Source organism: Miscanthus floridulus, chromosome 2 (assembly GCF_019320115.1).
Source record: "Miscanthus floridulus cultivar M001 chromosome 2, ASM1932011v1, whole genome shotgun sequence".
Lineage (NCBI taxonomy): Eukaryota > Viridiplantae > Streptophyta > Magnoliopsida > Poales > Poaceae > Miscanthus > Miscanthus floridulus.
Genome location: NC_089581.1, coordinates 159,647,697 through 159,673,546, shown reverse-complemented (window position 1 = coordinate 159,673,546; position 25,850 = coordinate 159,647,697). Strand labels below are relative to the sequence as shown.

Here is a 25,850-nt window from a genome sequence, read left to right as displayed (position 1 = left end):
TGACTGGATTCACCCTTCAGCGTCTGGTCACAACCAGACCAGCGTCTGGTCAGTCATTTGACCTTCCATTCACTTCCAACTCGAAATCATATGTGAATGAAGTTTGCTCCAATTGATCTTAGAGCTACTCTTGAGCTACCTAGTGCTAGATTTGACAAGTGTGCACCATACCTAACCCACTAGACTCACCTAGGTCAAGCTATTAGTCCATACCCCCTTAATAGTACGGTCAAAGGAAAAAAGAAAATCCTAAACTACTCTAAGTGTCTCTTCAACACCAAACGACACTTAGAACTAGTCCATCCTTAACCTTGTCGCCTATCCTTTAAAAATCGAAATGATTTCCATTGTTAGGGGCATGACCACCATGATTGCCCAATCAATTGCCATTACCATGACCACCATGATTGCCCAATCAATTGTCATAGTAATCTCGCGTTGTCATTAATCACCGAAACCCAACTAGGGGCCTAGATGCTTTCAGACTATACCAAGCCATGCTTTTGATAAGATCAGGAATTCAAATGAAGTTTGCCTCCCTCTAGATCTAACCTAGCCAGCTATGCCCTAGAATATTTATGGAGCTCTAAGGTTCTTCTCTTCTAATCAGGGTTTCTCAATGATGAAATGACTTGATGCCTTTAGTTGTTAACTATGCTAGTTTATGATGGTTATTAACTACCGTCAACACGTATGGTGTGTCTAGATTCTCTAGTCTAAAGTTTAGTTCGCTAAGGTTGATGATTAAACTTTTGATCACTTTGGGTCACTTGTATAGTCTAAAGTTTTTACAAGGTTAGTTAAATTTTAGACAACATTTTAGATCTCATGTTTGGAGCCTTAAGAGATATAAAATGGTGTAAAGCTTAGTGGCTAGAACTTTATTTAGACCATTAAATTCAAAGAGGCTTAGAGCATCTCCTACACCCTCGCTGTGAAACCTGATTTACTGATGTTAGGCATAAAATGCTTCCAACAACATCTCTATCGTGATCTTTTTCCCCACTCTCTATCTCAGCTATCTCACTCGACACTTTCTCTGAGTCATGCTTGCTCATCATCAGCAACTCCTTGCAATTCCTACACGCTCGGCTCCCTTCTCCCAGACATGCCTCCATCTCCCCCCACTCAGTTCCACTCGGCTCTCCTCGCATCACAATCGCGATGCCATAAATCACATGCTGCCCCTCCACGATGTGACACCATAGCTTCTGCTCCATGCCCTATGTCGTTTGCTACTAAGTGCTGATGGACCAGCGCTGCTATGAAGCGATGTTTTAAATAGCAGGCTAAGCTCCTTAGCGGCAGCCTCTCCCAAAGGCTAAGAAAGGCTATAGCGGGCTAAGCCATTTAGCGGCTATTTAACGGATGAGTAAAAAATATGTCAAGCAAAAGGTAATAACAATGATTCCATGCAAGGTCATCTGAGTTGATAGCAACTTTGGTGGAAGCTGATTGTTCTACTGATTTAGATGCAACAGTTGATGGGGTACCTAAGCAACAAAATTAATATGAGATAAAAAATGTCAAGCTTACTGCACCAACCTAGAACAAATCTGATACTCTACTTGCTTGATGGGATATATGCCAATTTATTTACAGTAAACTATAAACCAATCAATAGCAGTAGTACAGAAAATCCTAAGCCATTGTATTTACAGTAAAGAGTAAACCTAATATCCTATCAAACAACAGCAGTAGCAAGCTTAATCCACCAACCTAGAATAGATCTGATACTCTAATTTATTCATGGGATAAATGTCAATTTATTTACAGTAAAGAGTAAAGAATAGAGGATGAGATGCAGCACTACGTCACTAACATTCACATCCAGCAGCCCAATATGTAAAGAATAGACGAAATATGAGAAGAGTTTGAAGAATCTTGTCTTCTGGCTCGGACATGGCCGTCATAGCAACAGCACCAAGCATTGTAGCTTACACTCCCACGTGCTCGCTACTTGCCGTTGCCCTTTAGAGTCATGACAATAGTAGCAGCCGGTGCTGTAGCTCACCACCACCCGCACTTCTAACACCCCTCGCCGGTCTTGCACCCTTGCCGCTCGCCGGTCATAGAAGGAACAACATCCGATGCCGCTGCCAGCAGTCACGCGAGCTCAAGAGGAACCGATGTCGAATGGGTAGGGTTACGTGTGTGAGAGCTTCCCATCGTTATGTATCATAGTGATTTGGGCCCGCATGTGATTTGGGTCGAGGAAAATGTAAGCCCACGCAAAATAGCGGTGCTAAGTGGAGGTTCATTTAGCGGTAATAGCATGCTATTAGCCGCTAATAGAGGAAAACTTCCTCTAGAACCAAATATGTCGTAGCTTAGCATTCTACTTGCTAAAACACTAAAGCCCGCTATAGCGCCAGCTAAATCTTGCTATTTTGAACATTGCTACGAAGAGAGCTTCACTCGTGGTCTCACGCTCACTATCATCGAAGAGCTTCGCATCCTCAATGGCACGACGATGACATCACTATTTGTCAGAGACCAATACTAGGGTACCCGAAGAACAGAGTGAAAGCTCTAGTTTGGTTTTGGTAAACTGATGAAACCCTAAGTGCTAACCTAGTTTATTAAGTGATCATGAGATAGGTAGCACACTCCAAGTTGCAAAGCAAACAAAGATCATAACATGATGATGATGACACCATGATGATGATCAAGTGCTTAGACTTGGAAAGAAGAAAGAGAAAAACAAAAAGCTCAAAGCAAAGGTATAAACCATAGGAGCTATTTTGTTTTAGTGATCAAGACACTTAGAGAGTGTGATCACATTTAGGTTTGATAGCCGTACTATTAAGAGAGGTGAAACTCGTATCGGAATACGGTTATCAAAGTGCCACTAGATGCTCTAACTCATTGCATATGCATTTAGGATCTAGTGGAGTGCTAACACCCTTGAAAATATTTGTGAAAATATGCTAACATATGTGCACAAAGTGATACACTTGGTGGTTCGCACATTTGAGCAAGGGTGAAGAAGATAGAGTCAAAGAGGAGTTAGTCACGCTGGTTACAGAGTGATCGGACGTGTCCGGTATGTGACCAGACACGTCCGGTATTTTGGCGATAGACTCAGCGACCGAACGCGTCCGGTGTGAATAAGAAAACACAGTGTTCAGTAGTACAGTCGATCGGACACTGGCAGCGTCCAGTCCGGTATCACCGGACGTGTCCGGTCAAGCAAGGATGCTTACTGTACTCCACCGGACGCAGCGGCTCAACATCCGGTCATTTGTGACTCAGCGTTCGGTGTGAGCGTCCGGTCGTCGATAGATTAAGTAGCAATGGCTACGATGGTTTGAACTGGACACATGGCCATCTGGGGGCTACCAGACACGTCCGGTATGCCAACCGAATGCGTCTGGTATTCACGACCGGAGCATCCGGTGCTGCGTCCAGTCAGTTGGACTGGAGCGTCCGGCTAGCCCGTGTTATGCCCAGTGAAGGGGTATAACGGCTCTATTTCATGCGGGGCTTCTATTTAAGCCCTATGGCCGGTTCAAGCTCACTCTCTTGGCCATTTGCATTGACATAGCAACCTCATGAGCTTAGCCAAAGCCCTCCCACTCATCTCCATCATTGATTCATCATCATAGTGAGATTGGGAGTGATCCAAGTGCATTGCTTGAGTGATTGCATCTAGAGGCACTTGGTGTTCGTGTTTCGCTGCAGATTTCGCTTGTTACTCTTAGTGGTTGCCGCCACCTAGATGGCTTGGAGCAGCGAGGATCGTTGAGCGGAGGGTGGTGATTGTCTCTGGCTCTGATTGTGGTGATTATGAGGGGTTCTTGACCTTTCCCCGGCGGAGAGCCAAAAGGTACTTTAGTAGATTGCTCGTGGCTTGTGTGATCCTCATCTTGTGTTGGTTGTGCGGCACCCTATTGAGGGTTTGGCGTGTGAAGCCAATTAGCACGTGAACCTCCAAGTGAGTGAATCGCCACGATGAGGACTAGCTTGCCGGCAAGCAAGTGAACCTCTGTAAAAATCATTGCGTTCATCATTGATTCCAAGGTGATTGGTCTTCATTGTTATTCATCATTGTGATTGATTGGTTCTTTCATCTACACGGCGGTATAACTCTCTTGATCACTCTCTTTACTTTACCACAAACTAGTTAACAAGCTCTTTAGTGTAGCTAGTTGTGAGAGCTTGCTTGGTTGGTTGGTGTGGCTCTTTAGTTAGCCTTTGAGAGCACACTAACATAGGGTAGTGTCATAGCTCTTGTGTGAATCGACACTATCTAAACTAGAATTGTGGTAGGTGGCTTGTATTTTGAGTAGGCTAGCGCAACACTTGCTTCGCCTCATAATTATCTAACCTTTTGTTAAGTGTTGTTGTAGAAATTTTTATTAGGCTATTCACCCCCCCTCTAGCCATTAGGACCTTTCAAGTGGTATCAGAGCCGAGGTCACCGTTATTTGAGGCTTAACAACCTTCGGTGTAAAAATGGCTCAAATCAACAATACTAAGAAGCCACCCCAATTTAATGGCTTAAATTATTCTTATTGGAAGTCAAAGATGACCACACATATCAAGTCAATCAATAGAAAGGTGTGGAAGGTGGTAGAAACTAAAATTGAAATTGAGGATCCAGAAAATCCCACCGCGGTCGAAGAAGTGTTTCTCCAAAATAATGACATTGCTCTAAGTGCCATTCATGATGCAATTGATGTGATAACATTTGAGCAAATCAAGAATATTGAGATGGCTCATGAAGCTTGGAAGAAATTGGAAGAATCATTTGAGGGCACTCAAGCCGTGAAGGGTGCAAAGGCATATATTCTCAAAGAGAAGTTTACAAGCTTTAAGATGAAGGAAGATGAGAGTGTGCCGGACATGTTCAATCACATGGAAGTGATTGTCAATGATCTCAAAGCACTTGGTGAGAAGATAGAGGACAAGGACTTCTCCAATAAGTTTTTGAGATGTTTGCCCGCAAGATTTGGCATGTTGGTCACCTTGCTAGTGAGGACCGGTTTGAACACAATGACACCAAACTAAATCTTGGGAGATATCATGACCGATGATGCTTATAGAGATGATGATGAGAAGGAAGAAAAGAAGGATAAGAAAGATGACAAGAAGGATGACAAGAAGAAGAGCATGGCATTCAAAGCTACATCATCAAAGGGCAAAGCTAAGCAAGAGACATCAAGTGAAGAAGATGAATCTTGGGATGATGATGATGATGAGAAGATGGCTCTCTTTGTCAAAAGATTTGTCAAGTTCATGGTGAAGAAGGGCTACCGTGCAAGAAGAAAGAAATCTTCATTCAAGAACAAAGAAGAGTCAAGAAGGTGCTTTAAGTGTGGAAGCAAAGATCATCTTGTTGCTCAATGCCCATACAATAGTGACAATGATGATGACAATAAGAAGAACAAGAAGAAGGACAAGAAGAAAAAGAAAGAGAAGAAGGACAAGATGGCATTCAAGAAGAAGGGTGGTTCATATGTAGTCACTTGGGATAGTGATGCTTCCTCAAGTGATGATGATGATAGTGATGATAACAAGACCATCAAGAAGAAGGTTGTTGCAAGTATTGCTATCAATGAGAAGCCTTATCTCTTCGAATCTTCATCATGCTTCATGGCTAAGGCCACTAAGGTACAATCTTGTGATGATGAAAGTGATGAAGAACATGTTAATGATAATGAACATGAAAATGAAAATGATAGTGATAGTGATAGTGATGATGATGAACCTACTAAGGATAAATTATTTGACATGCTAGAAGATGCTAAAGAACACTTTAACATTAAGAGAAGGGAATGCAAGAGCTTGAATAAGAAGGTAAAAGCCCTTAAGCAAGCCCTTAACAAGCTTAAAGCAACTCATGAGAAGCTAGAGGAAGCACATGAGAAGCTTGGCAAAGCTCACAAAAAGCTTGAAAAAGCTCACTCTTCTTCGCTTAATGAGCAAAATAAAAAGAAGCATGTGGAAACTTGCAATGTAGGTTTAACTTGTGATATAATTGATGAATCACTATCTATGCCTATCATTGTTGCTCCTACTAACCCTTCTTGTAGCACTTCCACTTCTACCTCATCTAGTAGTGATGGTCTCACTTGTGATACCTCACTAGTGGTTGAGAATGAGAACCTCAAGAAGGAGGTCACTAAGCTCACTCACACCTTAGCTAAGGCTTATGGTGGTGAGTACCGCTTGCTTATGTGCTTGGGTAGCCAAAGAGCTTCTCTCTACAAAGAGAGATTGAGCTATACCCCTAAGAAAGGCAAAGCGGCCTTTACTCCTTATAAGACTAGTTTTGTGAAGAACAATGGTCGGTTTTGCACTAGTTGCAAGCAAGTGGGTCACAAAGAGCAAGAATGCAAAAATAAGAGCAAAAATGCTAATGTATCCTCCATTAAGCTTGATTCATGCTATATGCTTACTAAGGGTACAAATGGTGTAAAGGTTAAGTTCATTGGTAAACCATGGATGGGCTCAAAGAAGAAAGCCATTTGGGTACCAAAGAGCTTAGTGACTAACCTTCAAGGACCTAAGCAAGTTTGGGTACCTAAAAAGAATTGATCTTCTTTTGTAGATAAATTACAAAGCCGGAGGAAGGCATTGGGTTCTTGATAGTGGGTGCACTCAACACATGACTGGTGATGCAAGGATGTTCAACTCAATCAACACCAATGGCAATGATGGTTATGATAGTATCACATTTGGTGACAATGGCAAAGGCAAGGTCAAAGGACTTAGTAAGATTGCAGTATCCAATGACATGAGCATATCCAATGTGTTGCTAGTAGAGAGCTTGAATTTTAATTTGCTATCTATAGCTTAATTGTGTGATCTTGGATTCAAATGCATATTTGGGGTAGATGATGTAGAAATCATAAGTGTAGATGGCTCTAACTTGATCTTCAAAGGATTTAGATATGAGAATCTATACTTGATTGATTTCAATGCTAGTGAAGCTAGATTATCTACATGCTTGTTCACTAAGTCTAGCATGGATTGGTTATGGCATAGAAGGCTTGGTCATGTTGGAATAAAACAATTGAATAGATTGGTTAAGCATGACCTAGTTAAAGTCTTGAAAGATGTTGTGTTTGAAAAGGATAAGCTTTGTAGCTCTTGTCAAGCCGGTAAACAAGTTGGAAACACCCATCCTAAGAAAAGCATGATGAGCACTAGCAAAGCATTTGAGTTATTGCACATGGATTTGTTTGGGCCAATATAATACACTAGTATCGGTGGAAACAAATATGACTTTGTGATAGTGGATGACTACACTAGATACACATGGGTATTCTTTCTAATGGATAAAAGTGATGTATTTGCAACATTCAAATCATTTGTCAAAGGCATTCACAATGAGTTTGAAACAACCATCAAGAGAGTTAGAAGTGACAATGGTAGTGAGTTTAAGAACACTAGAATTGATGAATTATGTGATGAATTTAGAATTAGACATCAATTCTTGGCCAAGTATACTCCTCAATCAAATGGCCTTGTTGAGAGGAAAAATAGAACACTCATTGATATGGCAAGGTCTATGCTTAGTGAGTACAATGTGAGTCAATCCTTTTGGGCCGAAGCTATCAACACGGCTTGCTATTGTAGCAACCGCCTCTATTGTCACCGATTGAAAGAGAAGACACCATATGAGCTCTTGAATGGTAGAAAGCCAAACATTGCATATTTTCAGGTCTTTGGTTGCAAATGCTATATCTTGAAAAAAGGTACAAGATTAGGCAAGTTTGACAATAAATATGATGAAGGATTCCTACTTGGCTATTCCACTACAAGCAAATCATATAGAGTTTGGAATTTGGATAGTGGTACTCTTGAGGAAGTTCATGATGTTGAATTTGATGAAACCAATGATTCACAAGTAGAGAATGAGAACTTGGAAGATGATAGAGGCATTCAACTTTCAAATGCCATGAAGAATATGGATATTGGTGATTTGAGGCCTAGGCAAATAAATGATGAAGAAGATGATCAAGTACAAGTGCTCTCCAACTCAAATGTGCAAGATGATACAAATCAAACTAGTACAAGTGGATCTCATGACAATGAACAAGATCAAGTGGCTAGTACATCATCTCAACCCAATGATCAAGCAAGTGCAAGCAATCAAGTTCTAATCCTCCAACCAACCAATATTGCAAGAGATCATCCATTGGATACTATCATTAGTGATATTTCAAGAGGTGTACAAACAAGATCAAGATTGGCATCATTTTATGAACACTTCTCATTTGTCATCCAATGAACCAAAGAAGATAGATGAAGCTTTGAAGGATGTTGATTGGACAAGTGTTATGCATGAAGAATTGAATAACTTCACAAGAAATCAAGTATGAGAATTAGTAGAGAGACCAAAGGGACACAATATGATTGGAACCAAATGGGTCTTTAGAAACAAGCAAGATCAAGATGGGATAGTAGTAAGGAACAAAGCAAGATTAGTAGCACAAGGCTACACTCAAGTTGAAAGTCTTGACTTTGGAGAAACATATGCCCCAGTTGCTAGATTGGAAGCAATTAGAATCTTGCTAGCCTATGCTTGTGCCCACAACATTAAGCTCTATCAAATGGATGTCAAGAGTGCATTTCTCAATGGCTACATCAATGAAGAGGTATATGTTGAGCAACCTCCCGATTTTAAAGATGACAAGAAGCCCAACCATGTGTACAAGTTGAAGAAGGCATTGTATGGCTTGAAACAAGCACCTAGAGCATGGTATGAGAGATTGAGGGATTTCCTACTCTCTAAGGGATTCACAATGGGCAAGGTTGACACCACTCTTTTCATCAAAAAGATTAGAAAAGATCTATTTGTATTGCAAATCTATGTTGATATCATATTTGGATCAACAAATCAAGAATTTTGTGATGAGTTTGGAAAGATGATGGCTAATGAGTTTGAGATGTCCATGATTAGAGAATTGAGTTACTTCCTTGGTCTTCAAATCAAGCAATTAAAGAATGGTATATTTGTGAGTCAAGGCAAGTACATCAAGGACATGGTCAAAAAGTTTGGCATGATTGATAGCAAAGTCATTAGCACACCAATGGGAACAAATGGCAACTTGGATAGTGATGCAAGTAGAAATATGGTGGATCAAAAGTTGTATCGGTCTATAATTGGAAGCCTACTCTATGTGACCGCATCAAGGCCGGATGTCATGTTTAGTGTATGCATATGTGCAAGATTTCAAGCCTCACCAAGAGAAAGTCATTTGAAGGCTACAAAGAGGATATTGAGGTACTTGAAGCATACACCAAATGTTCGTTTGTGGTATCCCAAAGGAGCAAAGTTTGAGCTAGTTGGTTACTCCGACTCGAATTATACGGGATGCAAGGTTGAAAGGAAGAGCACCTCGGGCACATGTCAATTGTTGAGAAGATCACTTGTTTCATGATCATCAAAGAAGCAAAATAGTGTTGCATTATCAACTGCCGAAGCCGAATACATATCCGCCGGTAGTTGTTGTGCACAAATACTTTGGTTGAAGGCCACTTTGAGTGATTTTGGAATCAAGTTCAAGAAAGTGCCATTGCTATGTGACAATGAGAGTGAAATCAAGTTGACCAACAATCTGGTTCAACATGCAAGAACAAAGCACATTGATGTCCGCCACCATTTCATAAGAGATCACCAACAAAAAGGGGACATTTGCATTGAGAGTGTAGGCATCGAAGATCAACTTGCTGATATATTCACCAAGCCATTGGATGCGAAAAGGTTTTGCAAGCTAACGAATGAGTTGAACATATTAGATTTCTCAAATATGTGTTGATGCACCCTCCATTCATATGACATGCCTCTCCTTCGAGCAATTCAAAGGTAAAAGTTGATTGGCATGATATACATCTTTGCTAAGGACATGATTAGTGCATCTAGTCACACTTTCAATTTTACTAGGACCGTTCAAGTGGTTCTATTTTATTAGGCTCATTCATGAAAATCAAATGATTTTGATGTCTATATGATATCACTATTGCTTCTATGCTTGATTTGATCTAGTGATAGCATATGACATGTTTATGGGCTTGTAAACCTAGTGTTTAATCTAGAAAAATGAGCTATAAGTGTTTAACTTAACATGGCACAAGATAACCCTTATTTGGAGGTGTGAAGAAGCTTGTCCTTGACAAAAAAAGACCATAGCATGTGATGATGACACCATGATGATGATCAAGTGCTTGGACTTAGAAAGAAGAAAGAGAAAAATAAAAAGCTCAAGACAAAAGTATAAACTATAGGAGCTATTTTATTTTAGTGATCAAGACACTTAGAGAGTGTGATCACATTTAGGTTTGATAGCCGTACTATTAAGAGGGGTGAAACTCGTATCGAAATGCGGTTATCAAAGTGCCACTAGATGCTCTAACTCATTGCATATGCATTTAGGATCTAGTGGAGTGCTAACACCCTTGAAAATGTTTGTGAAAATATGCTAACATATGTGCACAAAGTGATACACTTGGTGGTTGGCACATTTGAGCAAGGATGAAGAAGATAGAGTCGAAGAGGAGTTAGCCACGCTGGTTACAGAGTGACCGGACGCATCCGGTATGTGACCGAACACATCCAGTATTTTGGCGATAGACTCAGCAACCAAACGCGTCCGGTGTGAATAAGAAAACATAGTGTTCAGTAGTACAGTCGATCGGATGCTGGCAGCGTCCGGTCCAGTATCACCGGACGCGTCCGGTCGAGCAAGGATGCTTACTGTACTCCACCGGACGCAGCGGCTCAACATCCGGTCATTTGTGACTCAGCGTCCGGTGTGAGCGTCCAGTCGTCGATAGATTAAGTAGCAACGGCTATGATGGTTTGAACTGGACACGTGGCCGTCTAGGGGCTATCGGACACGTCCGGTATGCCGACCAAACGCGTCCAGTATTCACGACCGGAGCGTCCGGTGCTGCGTCCGACCAGTTGGATTGGAGCATCCAGTCAGCCCGTGTTATGCCCAGTGAAGGGGTATAACAGCTCTATTTCATGTGGAGCTTCTATTTAAGCCCTATGACCGGTTCAAGCTCACTCTCTTGGTCATTTGCATTGACATAGCAACCTCGTGAGCTTAGCCAAAGCCCTCCCACTCATCTCCATCATTGATTCATCATCATAGTGAGATTGGGAGTGATCCAAGTGCATTGCTTGAGTGATTGCATCTAGAGACACTTGGTGTTCGTGTTTCGCTGTGGATTTCGCTTGTTACTCTTGGTGGTTGCCGCCACCTAGATGGCTTGGAGCAGCGAGGATCGTTGAGCGGAGGGTGGTGATTGTCTCTGGCTCCGATTGTGGTGATTGTGAGGGGTTCTTGACCTTTCCCCGATGGAGAGCCAAATGTACTCTAGTGGATTGCTCGTGGCTTGTGTGATCCTCATCTTGTGTTGGTTGTGCGGTACCCTATTGAGGATTTGGCGTGTGAAGCCAATTAGCGCGTGAACCTCCAAGTGAGTGAATCACCACAACGAGGACTAGCTTGCCGGCAAGCAAGTGAACCTCGATAAAAATCATTGTGTTCATCATTGATTCCGAGGTGATTGGTCTTCATTGTTATTCATCATTGTGATTGATTAGTTCTTTCATCTACACGGCGGTATAACTCTCTTGATCACTCTCTTTACTTTACCGCAAACTAGTTGACAAGCTCTTTAGTGTAGCTAGTTGTGAGAGCTTGCTTGCTTGGTTGGTGTGGCTCTTTAGTTAGCCTTTGAGAGTACACTAACATAGGGTAGTGTCATAGCTCTTGTGTGAATCGACACTATCTAAACTAGAATTATGGTAGGTGGCTTGCATTTTGAGTAGGCTAGCGCAACACTTGCTTCACCTCATAATTGTCTAACCTTTTGTTAAGTGTTGTTGTAGAAATTTTTATTAGGCTATTCACCCCCCCTTAGCCATTAGGACCTTTCATAGAGGCTAATGGTCATCAATATTAATTCATCCGAACAGTCAAGAGCGCGACTACGGCTCCAACTGACCCTCAGGTGCACGGGCTTCGCCTCGACCGACCTCTAGGGAGCCTCTAGGAAAGAACTCCGCCTCGCTTGACCCCAAGGTCATGGACTCCACTTCGCCTGATCCTTGGGTTTACGCTCTGCCTCGCCCAACCCATGCGTTTACGCTTCGCTTCATCTAGCCTCTAGGGGAGGGCTCCGCATCGCCCGACCCTAAGGCCACGGGCTCTGTCTCGCCCAACCCTTGGGTTTACGCTCCGCCTTACCCAGCCTCTGGGGGAGGGCTCCACCTCGCCTGACCCCAAGGTCACGGGCTCCGTCTCACCCGACCCTTGGGTTTACGCTCTGCCTCGCCTGGCCTCTAGAGGAGGGCTCTACCTCGCCCGACCCTTGGTTTTGCGTTTTGTCTCGCCCGACCCTTGGGTTTGCGCCCCACCTCGTCTGGCCTCTGGAGGAGGGCTCCGCCTCGGCTGACCCCAAGGCCACGGGCTCCGCCTCATTCGACCCTTGGGTTTGTGCTCCGCCTCGTTTGACCCCAAGGTCGTGAGCTTCGCCTTGCCCAGCCTATGGGGGAGGGCTCTGCCTCGCCCGACCCTAAGGCCGCGGACTTTGTCTCGCCCGACGGAGACCCATGTCGCCGCCAACCACTCTAGGTCCAAGTGTATGGGCCTAGGTCAAACCTCTAACACCAGGAAGGAGACCCGCATGCCTCGATGTAACCTATGGCCACGACGGGCCATACCCGAGGATTCACATCAGGAATAGCATCGGGCATACCGATACTGTTCTGCCTAACCCTCGTACGAACACTGACAGGCGCGTCGGTTCACCACGACGTCTGCTAGGACGGAGTGGAGCGCCATGACCGACAGATGACGCCTGCGCATGGCGCTAGTGACGGACAGGGCCACAACGTGGAGCCATCCCTGTTGACATTTACAGGGTCGGTGGGACCCGCATGAAGGATGAGAAGGACCTGGCGATCCTGAAGGCCTTTAGCTCTCTCATTCTTCTCTTTCCCTCCGCTGTAACCCGTGCTTTCCCTTGGCCTATAAAAGGGAAAGCAGGGCGCCCTACGAAGGGGATCGATCGATCGATCGATTGAGGCCAGACCCGATCGAACCATCACGAACCCATCGAACCTTGAACCGACCAGAACACAACGCAAGCACATGACTGAGCAGCAACCGAGCTTCCGGCACCCGTTCACTCTTTCCACCAGAGACTTGGGACCTATCCCTCTAGCCCGTTTGTAACCCCTACTACAAACTTTCAGTGATAGTAACACGAGCAGTAGCGACGAACTAGATGTATGGATATTCTGTTCGAATCAGTATAAATCTCGTGTACTCTAAGCACACCATCCGAGTCAAACGCGCAACACTAGAAATTTACTCGTTGGTGGTAACTCGAAACACCGACACTATTGCAGTTGTTGCCTTGGTACTCAAACCCCACTAGCGAGAATTTTCTGACTCGCGAGGTGACATGACGGCTTTATAAGCTAGAGAGTTCAATTTAAAGATTCTACTATGGGCCATGCCTAGTTTGAAGATCTAAATAGTTTGGGTTTATAAAGGTCTAAATTTACAAATGCTCTTGGAAATGTTCTTAGGTAGCGTTTGGTTAGGAGTCAAGGTGTAGTGGAATGGTCCCGTCTCTGATTTTTGGAACGGAATGGCTCCATTTTCTGTTTGGTTGAGAAGGGACGTGATCGACTCATTTTGTGTTTGGTTTAGAGACATCAAAAGTGAATAATCAACTTGACAGGGGGCTCCATGTGTCAGTCTCTTCTATGCTTTTTCTTGTTTTACCATTGACATATGGGACCCAATTGCCAGTTTTTTTTTTTGTCTTTTGTTTATATAAAAAAGTCTATTTTTCTCCTCTCCTTATCCCTTCCTTTCCTCCCGATAGGTACGACACGAACCACCGCCGCCACGCCTTCCAGACCGCACACGAACACCCACGCCAGCAACCGGAGCACCGAGCCTGCGCTCCACGGCCACGGCCAGCAACCGAAGCCCGCGCCCCGCGACTGGAGCCTCGCCGCCGCGCGGGGTGACGGGAGCCTGCACCTGCGACCACAAGTCCACAGCTGGAGCCTCGCCGCCGCGCGAGGGGACAGGAGCCCGCGCCTGCGGCCACAACCGGAGGTCGCTCCCTGCGATTGGAGCCTCGCCGTCGCGGCCGGTGACCGGAGGCTGCGCCCGGAGCCGGATCTGGGCCGCGCGGCCGCCTGCTCGGAGCGCCGCCCCGCCTTCAGCAAACCAAGCGGACCGTCCTCACAACGACTGTTGCCCTACCCAGTTCCAAACCACCCGCGCCGCCGCCCCACCGCCCACCGCCGCCACTCCATCATCAATTCATCATCACAGGAAAAAAAACGGAACCCCAAAAGCTCTCCGCCGAGACGCCGGCTACTGCGATCTCCCCTCTAAAACCCTTCCCACCGACGGCTCCCTCCTCCACATTCCGCTCCAGCCCGTGGCCGCCGCCGCTCTCCACCCGATTGGTTCCCGTGCCAGCTGCGCCAGCGATTCACTCCGCGCCCGCGCTGGCGGGCGCCGCTCGCCCTACCCCTGCCGTCCATGAACCTCTCCGAGGACTGGCGCTCCGTCTTCCCGGTTTGTGCCGTCTTCGCTTCGCCGTCAGCTGACCCGCTGCCTGCTGCCGCCTCCTCCCGCGGCCCCCTCCACTTCTCCCCTCTCCCGCCGCGCACCCCGCTGCTCTCCCTCCCCTACCCCATCCCATTGCTGCGCTCCTCCACCCGCGGCCTAAACCGCCTCCTCCGCTCGTTTGTCCGAGGCACCTCCTTCCTCCCGCGCTCCGACCTTGACTCCCTCGCCGAGACACTCCTCCCCCAACCGTCTCCACCCTCCTCTCCGCCTTCCAATCTTCTCGCCGTCTTCCGTCTCTCGTGCTCTCTCATTCTCTTTTTCCCCTACGGCGAGAATGCGGAGCATGTTGCCTTTGTTACTCTGGATGCCACCACTGTCACTGGTTCCACGCCCCCCTCGCCGGTCGTTCAGAGGGACGGGTTCATGGACCCAGGCCACCGCATCCAGCAGCTTGCTACCACTGCTAATGAGTCGTCATGGCCGTCGCGGCTGGGAGACAGCCCTGAGGGGTTCCTGCTTGCCGTGACAATGTACTCCCTGAATTGGTTCAGGGTTGAGTCACAGGGTTCGGGGACTTCTGCCTTAGTGCCTGTTGCAAAGCAGCGGCTTGACTCTGTAATTGTGCATGCTTGTTGGAGCAGGCATTTGCCATCCGAATGTGCTGTGTTGCTGGAGAGTGGGGAGTTGTGCTGGTTCAATCTGGACACACGACAAGGTGGAAAGATAAAAATTGATGTTGGCAGCAAGGATGACACTGGGGAATGGCTGAGCTGTGACTATGGGGCACAACCATGGATGATAATCATTGCGAGCTCAAAATCCATTCTTTTGATTGACTTGAGATTTGGGGACCGTGGTCAACACAAGGTTTTGGCAAGAGTTGGGGTGCCAGGACTGTTTGAAACTGACCCTTTTGCTGAGGCAGATCAGTATCTTGCATTCTGTAGGGCTGGGTTTGATCATTTCCATTTCTCAGTGGTGACAGAGCGATACTTGATTCTCCTTGATGTGAGACAGCCATTGACGCCTGTGTTGGCGTGGCAGCATGAGCTTGAGAGCCCTAGTAATGTTTCTATGTTTCGACTTTCTGAATTGAGGCCTTCCAAGGAGCACGAGTGGGCATCAAATTCTGGTTTTGCTATTTTGGTTAGTTCGTTCAGGACAGGGGAGTTCAGTGTTTTCTGTTATGGACCTAAAGAGCAAGGCTGTCCAGAGAACTCTCACCCGTATGCTTGGGATCTTCCTTCACGGTTTTCACTGACAGGTCATCACTGCATCTGCAGCAACGGAATAATGAAAGATGTATTCTCAATGCCTGTTTCAAGAGATGAATATGCTTCACAATGGGGTAAGAACTCCATTATTGGCTACTATGTGCTTCCAAACGACCTCTCAGTTTCTAAGACATCATTTACTGGCTTTGCTTTGGTCTGCTTGACAGCATTGGGGAAATTAGAAATGCAAAGGTACCATGCATCGGCAGATTCACATGATGATATCTCATGTTATGAATCACAACATACTGACATGGCTAGTAATTTAGCTATATGTCCTGACCCTCCTAATGAAAATTTCTCCCTCAGATATCGTTTCATGAAGTTGCATTTCCTATCTGAGTATCTTGAAGGCAATCTGTGCAATGCATTGGTAAAGCATGGTTCTAGTATCAATAAAGAGATGGGCCAAATTATTGTTAGTGAAGCTGTGTCGGAATATGCAAAAGATAACTCTAGTTCATTGCCTCAACCAGTTTCAGATTTTCTATGCAATGTTAGCATTCCCATGAACATTTTTGAAATTTCTTGTCAGAGAATATTGAATGGCCTGCCATCAGACATCCTGCATGTCACCTTCTCCAATTACAAGGACATGCTAGCATGCAGCACAGAGAAAACCTTATGTGAACATTTAGATGTTCCTACCTATTTGACGAACACTAAATTTAGACCTTTCCTGTTGGCACAACCTTCAAGCATAAGTTACAATCTGACTAGCAGAGTAGTCTCTCCAAATGCCCTTGTTGGTCCAGTACTACCCATACATGTTCTGCTTGCGCTGGAAGAGAAAAGCAAGGATGCAGAAAGCTCTTCTGAAGGAGTACCTATAGAAACTGATTCCATAAATGATCGATGTAGAGAAGTTTTTGAAGCCTTTGATCCTGTAATATCCATTGCTGACACTGACAATGGTAATGGATGGCCTGGTTCACAAGAACTGAATGAAGAAAACCCCTATTTTAGTTATGAACCTCAGATTGAACTTAGGTTCAGTATGGATAGAAGTACCAGAAAGGAGGAGAAAGAAGATCAAAACCAATATGATCTGCATACGTCTTCAACACTATATGAGGATAAGATCTTCACAACATTTGTTTGTGGAAAAGCCAAAGTTCCTGATTCACCTGAACATGCTGCAACTTCTTTGTTTGATTTCAGCCCAGTGAGGATGGATTTTGATACCCCAGCCATGGAAATTCAGCCTGCCGAGGAAAAGGCGTACAAATGCTTGAGGAAACAATTTGTAACATGGCAAAACAATTTCAAGCCATACCAAGATTTTTGTAGCTCGCATAAAATGCCAAAGCCAAAGCAATAAGCCCTTCCATGCTTCTTTCAGTTTCAACAGGGCTTGTAGATTTACACATATGTCTGGTTGCCATTTTTTGTTTTGTATCTTTTTTTGGGAGGGTAAGAGCAAACTAAAAATCGACACTCAGGTGCCTTTTCTGATGTACATGCACATAACCTGCTGTTGAGTAGAAGAAATGCTGTGTTGTTCTATGTACTGCTGTTGTGTTGCTGTCATGCTGTTCATGAATGTATACTCCCTCCTTTTTGAAATATAATATGCAATATTTAAGGTAAGCTAAGTTCATTGCTTAGGACGAGCTAATTAGTTAAAATGAGCAAATTAGCTTGCCTCAAAATTGTAATATTTAAAAACAGGGAGTAGCAACCCTTTTTTACAGATTTGGAAGGAGTGCCATCCTTTTCCTTTTACAGATTTGGAATTGTGTACCCGGGTGACGTATAGGATTTTATGGACTCGTTGGAGCCTTTTTACAGGCACACTGTTTTTTGCCGTTAATGAAGCTAATACTGCCACTGAAGCCAAGGTTTCAGTTTTTACAGGCACACTGCTTCCAGGCCCAGAACGAAGCTACTTCTGCCAGACTGCCACAAGAGACCAGGTTTCTTGCATGAAAATAGAAGTTACTGCTGCTTGCAATGCTGAAGTTGTCATCCTAAGATTCCTAGGTGTTAGATAACCAAGGCCCGATACAGTGATACTTCATAATAAATCGTCAAGCGACGCTTGAGGGGCGTTCACAGCACTCCAGTCCACACATGATGTTTCCATGCCATATAAAATTTAAAACAATAAAATAGAAGGTATTCGATAACATCTTCAAAATTGCGAAGAGGGCCAAGCATCATAAAATGGAAAACATATTCTTATCAACTACAACACAAGAAGTTTTTTTCAAGTAGTACCAGCGAACTCTATAAAGTCCCCAACAAAGAATTAGAAAAAGGAACAGCAGATCGAATGGGTCACAACACGAATAAGATCCTTTCTGGTACACCAACTTAGGTTTTGCGGTTCCGGGAGGTAGAACCTTTCTGCTCTACGGGGTCCCTGCTTCCCACCAAGTCCCGGTAACGCTGCTCCCAGTCATCCACCTTCCCGTTTGCGATATCTTGATGGATCGCCCTCCAGATTCCTTTTACTACCAAGAAGTACTGGAAAAGAGTACAGAAGATATGAGTGTAGAGTTCTGTTTGATGTCAGTGAAAAGAGTATTATGTAAGGCAGTTCACCTCCACAGCAAGGATAAGTGGTATGAACATCTTCCAGCGATTGTTAGGGTTTGGACCGTCAATTAACTTCTGATCAACATGAATGGGCTTGCTCCCGTTTGAGATGACAACAGTAATTTCTTTCATCAGGTTTGGAACCCACGGAGTTCCATCCGGAAGTATCTGTTAACAGTGAAATATCATCATCTATAAACCATTAAGGCACGAGAACAGAGAAATGCTAGGTAAGAAACAGACAAACCTTCTCCCCATGCTCATTAGCCTTGCACCTTCCACTGTTCTCCACCAATGCTATTGGCAAAGGGAAATCCTAAAAAAGCAAAATGTAGATATTCCGTTAGAACTAACTTAAAACGCAAAAATGAAATGAATTTGTTGGCATGTCTGCTTGTGCACAAAGAGATCTGTGATGAACTGAAAAATCCAAATTTCTGGAAACATAATTTTGAAAGAGCATGTCACAAAACAAATCAGCAGGTAGAGAAAAGCAACTAACATTGATACAGCCATTTAACCAAAGTTGCTTCCAATAATTCTCACATAGTCTAATAATTGAGAATGAAACACGTGGACGAGCATAGATAACTGAGAAATTATTGAGAACACGTACTATTGAAAGGATACATACCGGCACAAGGATAAGAGCGGAACAACAAAATGCAAATTATAGAGCAAATACATTCTGCTGAATTGCTGATGATTCAAGAATGAAAAGCAAAATTCAATGCCATTTGTGTACATGATAAATGACCATATGCACACATCCTGTTGCCAGTTGGAAACTACCAACAAAATCTAACACACATAAACTGCCATAACCATGTAAAATGAAGGTTACAAAAGGCGCTAGGCACTAAGCGAGCAGTGACCTTTTGCCTAGAGCTTAGGCACGCTTAGGCATTTTGTAACATAGTGGATGACCTATAATATGCCAGCACGTCACGTAGTTTCAGAAGATCAATACAAAGTGATAAAAAGAACTGAGCTCCCTATGATGGTCCATCCAGATCGAGCCAACTACCCACTTAACATAATCCTAACTGCGTCGCTTCTGCTCTCACGAACCACATGATGCAGAAGCAGCCTTTCTCCCTCTGGCTCGCTTCTCTCTCTCAGCTCAGGCAAACCAGCACCACCAGACAGAACTCAATCACCACCAGTCAACTCTTTGCACCAGGATTACAGTAAAAAATTGATTGCCCACATTCTCCTCTTCTCTCCTGTGCTCTCGATTCCATCGGAGATGGACTAATTTGAGTCGGTGACTGCTTCTACCTAAGTTGCATGGTCCTGTCCACCAGTGCAGGGAAGTCCTCAACTCCTTGCCTCAGTGGTGGCTGCCTCCCATATTCCAGCGTGTGTGGAGTAGAGGAGGGAGCATAGAAGGAGAAGGGAGCACTCATGAGCAGCTGGGAGGGGTGCAGGGGTCAGGAGGCGGCTGAGATGAAGGGGTCAGGAGGCTGAGATGAAGGGGTCAGGAGGCAGGTGAGATGAAGGGGTCAGGAGGCAGGTGAGATGAAGGGGTCAGAAGGCGGCTGAGATGAAGGGTTCAGGCGGCAGCGGCAGCAGAGTCAGAGAACCAACAGCCACCTAGGATACCGCTTATAAGGCGCTGTGGTACCCTCTCGCTCAGGACACTGCAGTGACCTCCTGGTAGTGCTTTTTTGAAAACTGTTTAAAATGTTAGCAAAATAAATGAAAAAAATATAATGGCATCGAATAAGACTGACATGACCGCTACCAATGTAAACCCCAAACATATCTAGACTGGCGGTCAGTATACCATCGAACTAGTGTCAAAAACTGCAAATGATGACCGTGCAAGGTTCAGCTACCCGTTGCATGGAGACTAACTAGCAAGGTAATCTAACACTGCAAATGATGACCGTGCAAGGTTAAAAGGGTGTACCCAGTGCAGAGAGCTCCCGCTCTGTGCGGGGTCTGGGGAAGGGTGTCAGTGGCAAACCTTACCCTCGCCTGTTCAATGCGAGGAGACCGCGATTCGAACCCGGGACCTTCCGGTCACAGGCGGTAAGACTCTACCGCTTGATGACCGTGCAAGGTTAATGGCATAAATTAACAAATATATCTGCACATGACCATCGTTTAGCAGCTAGTGTGGTTTCTAGCACTAATTAGGGAAGTGAAACCAAGATCAGAAGTCCAAAAAGGCATTTCCACAGGAGTATGTCCAACTAAAAAATGACAGAAAATGATCAGTGGCTGAGGAAGGTCAAACACTCATTGCAGCTCCTAATTGATGCATGGGTATTCCACAGAGCATGATGGAAATGGTTATACGGTAAATGAAAACATGCATTACCCCATATTCTCGTTTGTTGATTCCTGCCCCCGAGCGGATGTATCGCAAAAGTGCCTCTGATCTTCTTGTAAAGAAATCATTATAGTCGATTCCATCAGGTGGTGAGAGTTGAGCATGGGTCAACACAACCAATGATCTTCGCCAAATATCTTTTCCAAATGAATTGGTGATGGCTCTTATAACCTGTTCATCCAGTGTATCCATTCTATACGCATCCAAGCGATCCACGTAGAGGAGAACATCGATAGTCTTGCCTAGCAGAAATCTGCAATATAATTGATAACATGTAAGATATATGTATATTAATTTAAAAGAGGCTTCAGGAGTTGCTGTTTCACTCATTTGCACTTGCCACACAATGTCTCACTTGTATTTGGATCCAAGGGTAAATGTAGGTGAGACCAGCAAACCACAAACATTTCAGTCAGGGTGGGCACATTTAACCCGAAAACCGAACCGGACCAAAACCGAACCAAATTGTCAGTTTTCGGTTTCTCGGTTCGGTTTCGGTTTTTGCATCTGGGATGCTTCGGTTTTCGGCTCGGTGATCGGTTTCGCTCTCAAACCGACCCGAGAAACCAATCAAACCGAAAGCACTCCGACGTCCGCCCAGTCCAGGACTATGCCTGTGCACCTGTACCCCCTTCCCAGTGTCCCACCGTGGCCCAGCCCAACAACAACACAATCCACCACCCCACCAGAGCCCAATAGGCAGTACAGGTTTGCTTCTTCAACAAAGAAGGCAGTACAGGAATGCAGCAGTAGCCCGTCGCGACTGGGAGCGAGAGGGGCGGGGCGCCTACGAGTGCGAGGACGCAAGCCCCGGGGCGCCTGCCACTGCGACGGCCTGCGTGCGAGATCGGAGCTGCAACGGCGTGGCTGCTTGGGTGAGCGGCAAGCGCGTTGGCGCAGAAGCGCGGGCGAGAGGGGCGCCGCTGACGCGCGTGCGAGCATGTGAGAAGAGAGGTGCGGCCGCGCATAGCGGCGCCGGCATGGACTAGCTGTGAGCGGCGGCCGGGGGACACCGCAGGCACAGCGGACGAGATCCCCACACAGGTACGAGATCTCACAGGTAAATCTCGGTTCAAACCGAGCACTGAACCGATTAAACCGAAACCGAAATTGTCGGTTTCTCTTCTCTAGAACCGATCGGTTGCTGCTTCTTCCAAAACCGAAATTCTTTCAGATTGAATAACCGAACCGAATTATCGGTTAAAACCGATTGCCCAGCCTGACATTTCAGTAGGTTAGTTTAATCAACTATCCTCAGATTGGACACAAGTTCTTCAACTAAACACCTCGACATGCCCCAATTCCACACTTTAAGATGCTTGCCCAAAAACGGTTATTTTTTCCTGAGGTTTTGGTAAATATATAAATAAAGAGAAGTTAACGCTGTTAGGGCTGCATATGGACTACGTCGTTCAAGATAACATAGCCACTCTGCATATAAAGTCCCTAACCCAAATATCTGCACATTTTTTAAATTCTCTCTTGCTTAAGCTCTTCAAATCGCAAGAGGTTTGTTATCTTTCAGAACAAGCAATGTAGTTTAACTTATGAAATGCAGTCAAGGTTATGGAGTGTTTCACTAGACTACTAGGGACAGAAACATTAATAGTAGATCATAGTGTTGTCATGGTTGTAGAGAGTAATAGTAAGGATATGCATGTCACAAGCAGATATTCCAGCGCACGCATTTTTTATAGCATTCAAAGATCTGCCATGTAGTATTTCATGTGAAAACAATGTTTTCTAAATGTGCTACCCAAAGACCTTGCTAAATCCACTGTATATCCAACTGAAGCAACCAGATAGTATGAAACAATTCTTCCTTAAACTAGGTCCAGAACGGCAATCCTTTGTCAGGGCACAGTGCCACATAAAGCCCTATATTACATGCTATAAAATCTGTAACAAATTGCATCACTTTCAGGCAAGTATGGATATGACTCAACATGCTGAAATGCTGAAATGTCCATACCTCTTAATGATGTCAACAGCCTGCTCATTAATGTATCCACCTTCAATGAGCCCAGGAGTGTCAATAATGTTCAAGGTGAACCCTGCCCTTGTGCGTGAGCACATCATTGGTCTCAAACCCTCAGACTGCACGTACAACATCCAACAACAGAACCACACATAAGTTACTCTGGCAGGAGCCGAACCAGAAACTTTGAACATGGCGAAGCAAAACCTGGAAAGCGCTGACAGTGGTGACCCTCTCCCCGACGATGGAGTTAACAGTGGATGACTTCCCCACTCCACCTTTCCCCATCACCAGAATTGTTAATGTGCTCACATCCTTCACATCACAAACACAAGCAGAACATGCATTGATCACCAATTCTTAAAGAAACATAACCAACCAGAAAACACGACTATCCCTGACTAATATACTACCTCCGGCCCAATTCATTTGCCATCTAGGACAATGTAGTAGACCAAAGGCATCTTCGGCCCGGCTTTATTGAAAGCAATTTTCTGGAGGTAGCAGTTTACATGATAGGTCGCCAACTCTAAGTGCAGACCTAGCGTGCGTAACAAAGCTCTACCAGAGACAAGCTCCTAAACTCTACAGAGCCATAACTCAAAATTTTGACCATTACTTCCTCTGAGTCCACAATAGTATGAATTGACAAATTGTAATGACATTGCAGTTGCAGTACTTTTGAGTTCGATGTCATTCATTTTCATGTGATAAGAAAAATAATTCCATGCATAATAATGATTGGACTTTCCATGGCACACATTTTCGGATGACATCTATTTTAGACCGGAGGTAATAACTGATTCACACATAGAACGTTGCATAGACGCGTGGCGGAGTACCTCCTCCTTGAGTTTGCCGAGGAGCTCGTGCAGCTTGGTCTGGGTGGCCGCCGGAAACTGCTGCAGCCCGACCCACTCGCGCGGTATCGGCGACGCCATCCTCTCCCTTCCCTTACCCTGCCACAAGGACGCGCGTTCCACAAAATCAGAGACAAAAAACCAATTTTGCCAGGACGGAGCGGAGTGTGCGCACGGCGGGTCAGGCGTAGATGCTTACCGGGAGACGCGGGGCCGGCAGTTAAAACCTAGAGCGAGGGCCGGGTCGCTGCGAGGGGAAGGCGGCGAGCGGGCGGGCGGGCGGGGTCACGGCGGCGGGGGTTTATGCGAAGGGAAGGGATAAGGAGAGCGGAGGGGGTGATGAGATGGATGTTGGGGCTCGGTCGCTGGGGTGGGGTGGGGTCTTGCTTGGCCTCTTGCCGCTTGGGGACGGGGACTCCCTGTTCCTTGTTCTTTTTCCTTTTTCCCCTTTTCATTTATTTTCTCTGTGGGCTGTACCGTGCTAAACGATAGCCTACTCATGGGCCTGTGGCTTGGTTGCTATAAAAGTGCTCACTGTGGGCTGACGGGCCTTGGGGCGCTCTCTAACGTTGTTAGGCTCTATTCTTTTTTAATCTATACCCCTTTTCAATTTATAAAAACTAGGATTGTAACAACTAACAAAATTAGAATGGAATTACGTGGAGATAACGTGGATAGCTTGCATTAAAAGGTTCAAAGTTAATGGGATGACATGATAATTAGTGGGAGATGTTGTGCATAGTTAGTGAGAGATGACGGGATGGTTTTTATGTTGAGATAGACTATCAAAAACTTATGCAGCCTCAGCATCGCATAATTTTAGAAGTAAAATTTTAATGGAGACAACTCTACTTATATATATTTTGAGATTAATGGCTATTTTGTCCCGTAGCCGTTGAACTAGTAGTGATATTACCATCACTACTAAAATCCAACCACTTCCTCTGTGTTTTACATATCACATTAGCTTTGTCATAAGACAAACATTACAATCTTTGACCACGATATCATATGAATTATATGTTATGAAAGTATTTCTCATAGTGAATCTAAATACATAGATCTTATACCATGAATCTATATTTTTTAAATCAATGTCAAAAATATAAATGTTTGACTTAGAACAAAGCTAATATAATATGTAAAAAACAAAGGGAGTAACTATTAGTGAAGTGCTGGGGCGCGGGGCTAATGTTCACTTCTCTAGTAGTGGCATGTGGTTCTACCAAAACTTCTTCTCCCGAATTATAATGCACTTTATCTTTGTCCTATATCAAATACTCTATCCCTCCCTTTTAAGTGTCATTGTGGTATTCGTGAATGTTTGACTAGATTTGTAGAAAGTATTGACAATATTTGTATCTCTAAATAAGTTTATTATAAAAATAGAATCAATGATCTATCTAATGATACTATTTAGGTACTATAAGATTAATATTTTATTATATATATTTGGTTAAAGTTGGTATGTTTGATTTCTCATGAAATGAGAACGACAATTAAAAGGGACGAAGGGAGTATATCTAACTTTATTACCAAGCTTTTAGAAAACTGATAGTCACAAGTTCAAATAATGAACTACCATAACATATTTCAATTTGATATTGTGATTCCCTTTCTCATAGGGTTTGTCAAGGCTGGACAAATTTGGCTTATAATAAACATAAAGTGAGCTATAAATTGGAAGGAATGGTCGAAGTCTAAGAGTTTCCAAAATCCACTCCCAGTCTTGACATTTTTTTGCAAGATTTAAAAAACTGTTCTCCAACTTCTTTTCTCAACTCAATCTTTCCGCACTCACACCGTATCAATTAGCTAATCTGGAAGTGGAAGGATGTGGGGAAGGATAAAGAGTAAAGACAAGAGTTTCCAATGCAAATCTACAAGAGATAAAGAAAGTATGAAGTGGTTGGGGTGATATGAAAATAGTCTAAAATTGCATTCTATCTTTTAGCCACTTGGAAAACCCACTCACTTACCGATTGTTTTCTTGAAATTATTGGATAACTATTCTCCACAGAATGTATTAACCCAAGACAAAAACACAAAGATCTAGTAACAAAAGAAGACAACAAATAGGTTTCCATAGTGATTATGGTCCTATTCGCTTATGCTAAAATTTAGTTTATGCTAATATTTATGTTGAAATGTTGTGAGAAAAAAGCATTATTGTATGACTGAAAATAACTCAAACGACTTTGACTTATACTTGCTTCTGGAAACCAGCCATGGTCCAGCAAGGCAGGCTCCTGCGCCAAGGGCGAGTGGCAGTGGCAGTGGCAGTGGCAG

The 25,850-nt window shown here is 44.4% G+C and overlaps 2 protein-coding genes across 2 annotated transcripts; one reads left to right on the top strand and one right to left on the bottom strand.

Moving 5' to 3' along the window:
* Window positions 1-13,866: 13,866 nt before the first annotated feature.
* On the top strand, window positions 13,867-17,450 carry LOC136534839 (uncharacterized). The gene is made up of 2 exons (XM_066527207.1): window positions 13,867-14,007; window positions 14,068-17,450. The coding sequence occupies exon 2, from the start codon at window positions 14,538-14,540 to the stop codon at window positions 17,160-17,162; it is 2,625 nt and encodes an 874-aa protein (XP_066383304.1). The 5' UTR covers window positions 13,867-14,007; window positions 14,068-14,537; the 3' UTR covers window positions 17,163-17,450.
* Window positions 17,451-17,974: 524 nt separating this feature from the next.
* Window positions 17,975-23,914, bottom strand: LOC136534946 (translocase of chloroplast 34, chloroplastic-like). The gene is made up of 8 exons (XM_066527301.1): window positions 23,761-23,914; window positions 23,544-23,660; window positions 22,909-23,016; window positions 22,696-22,820; window positions 20,712-20,976; window positions 18,630-18,698; window positions 18,389-18,550; window positions 17,975-18,310 (listed from the first exon to the last, which is right to left on the bottom strand). Exons 2-8 carry the CDS (start codon window positions 23,640-23,642, stop codon window positions 18,158-18,160), a joined length of 981 nt encoding a protein of 326 aa, XP_066383398.1. The 5' UTR covers window positions 23,643-23,660; window positions 23,761-23,914; the 3' UTR covers window positions 17,975-18,157.
* Between the last annotated feature and the right edge of the window lie 1,936 nt (window positions 23,915-25,850).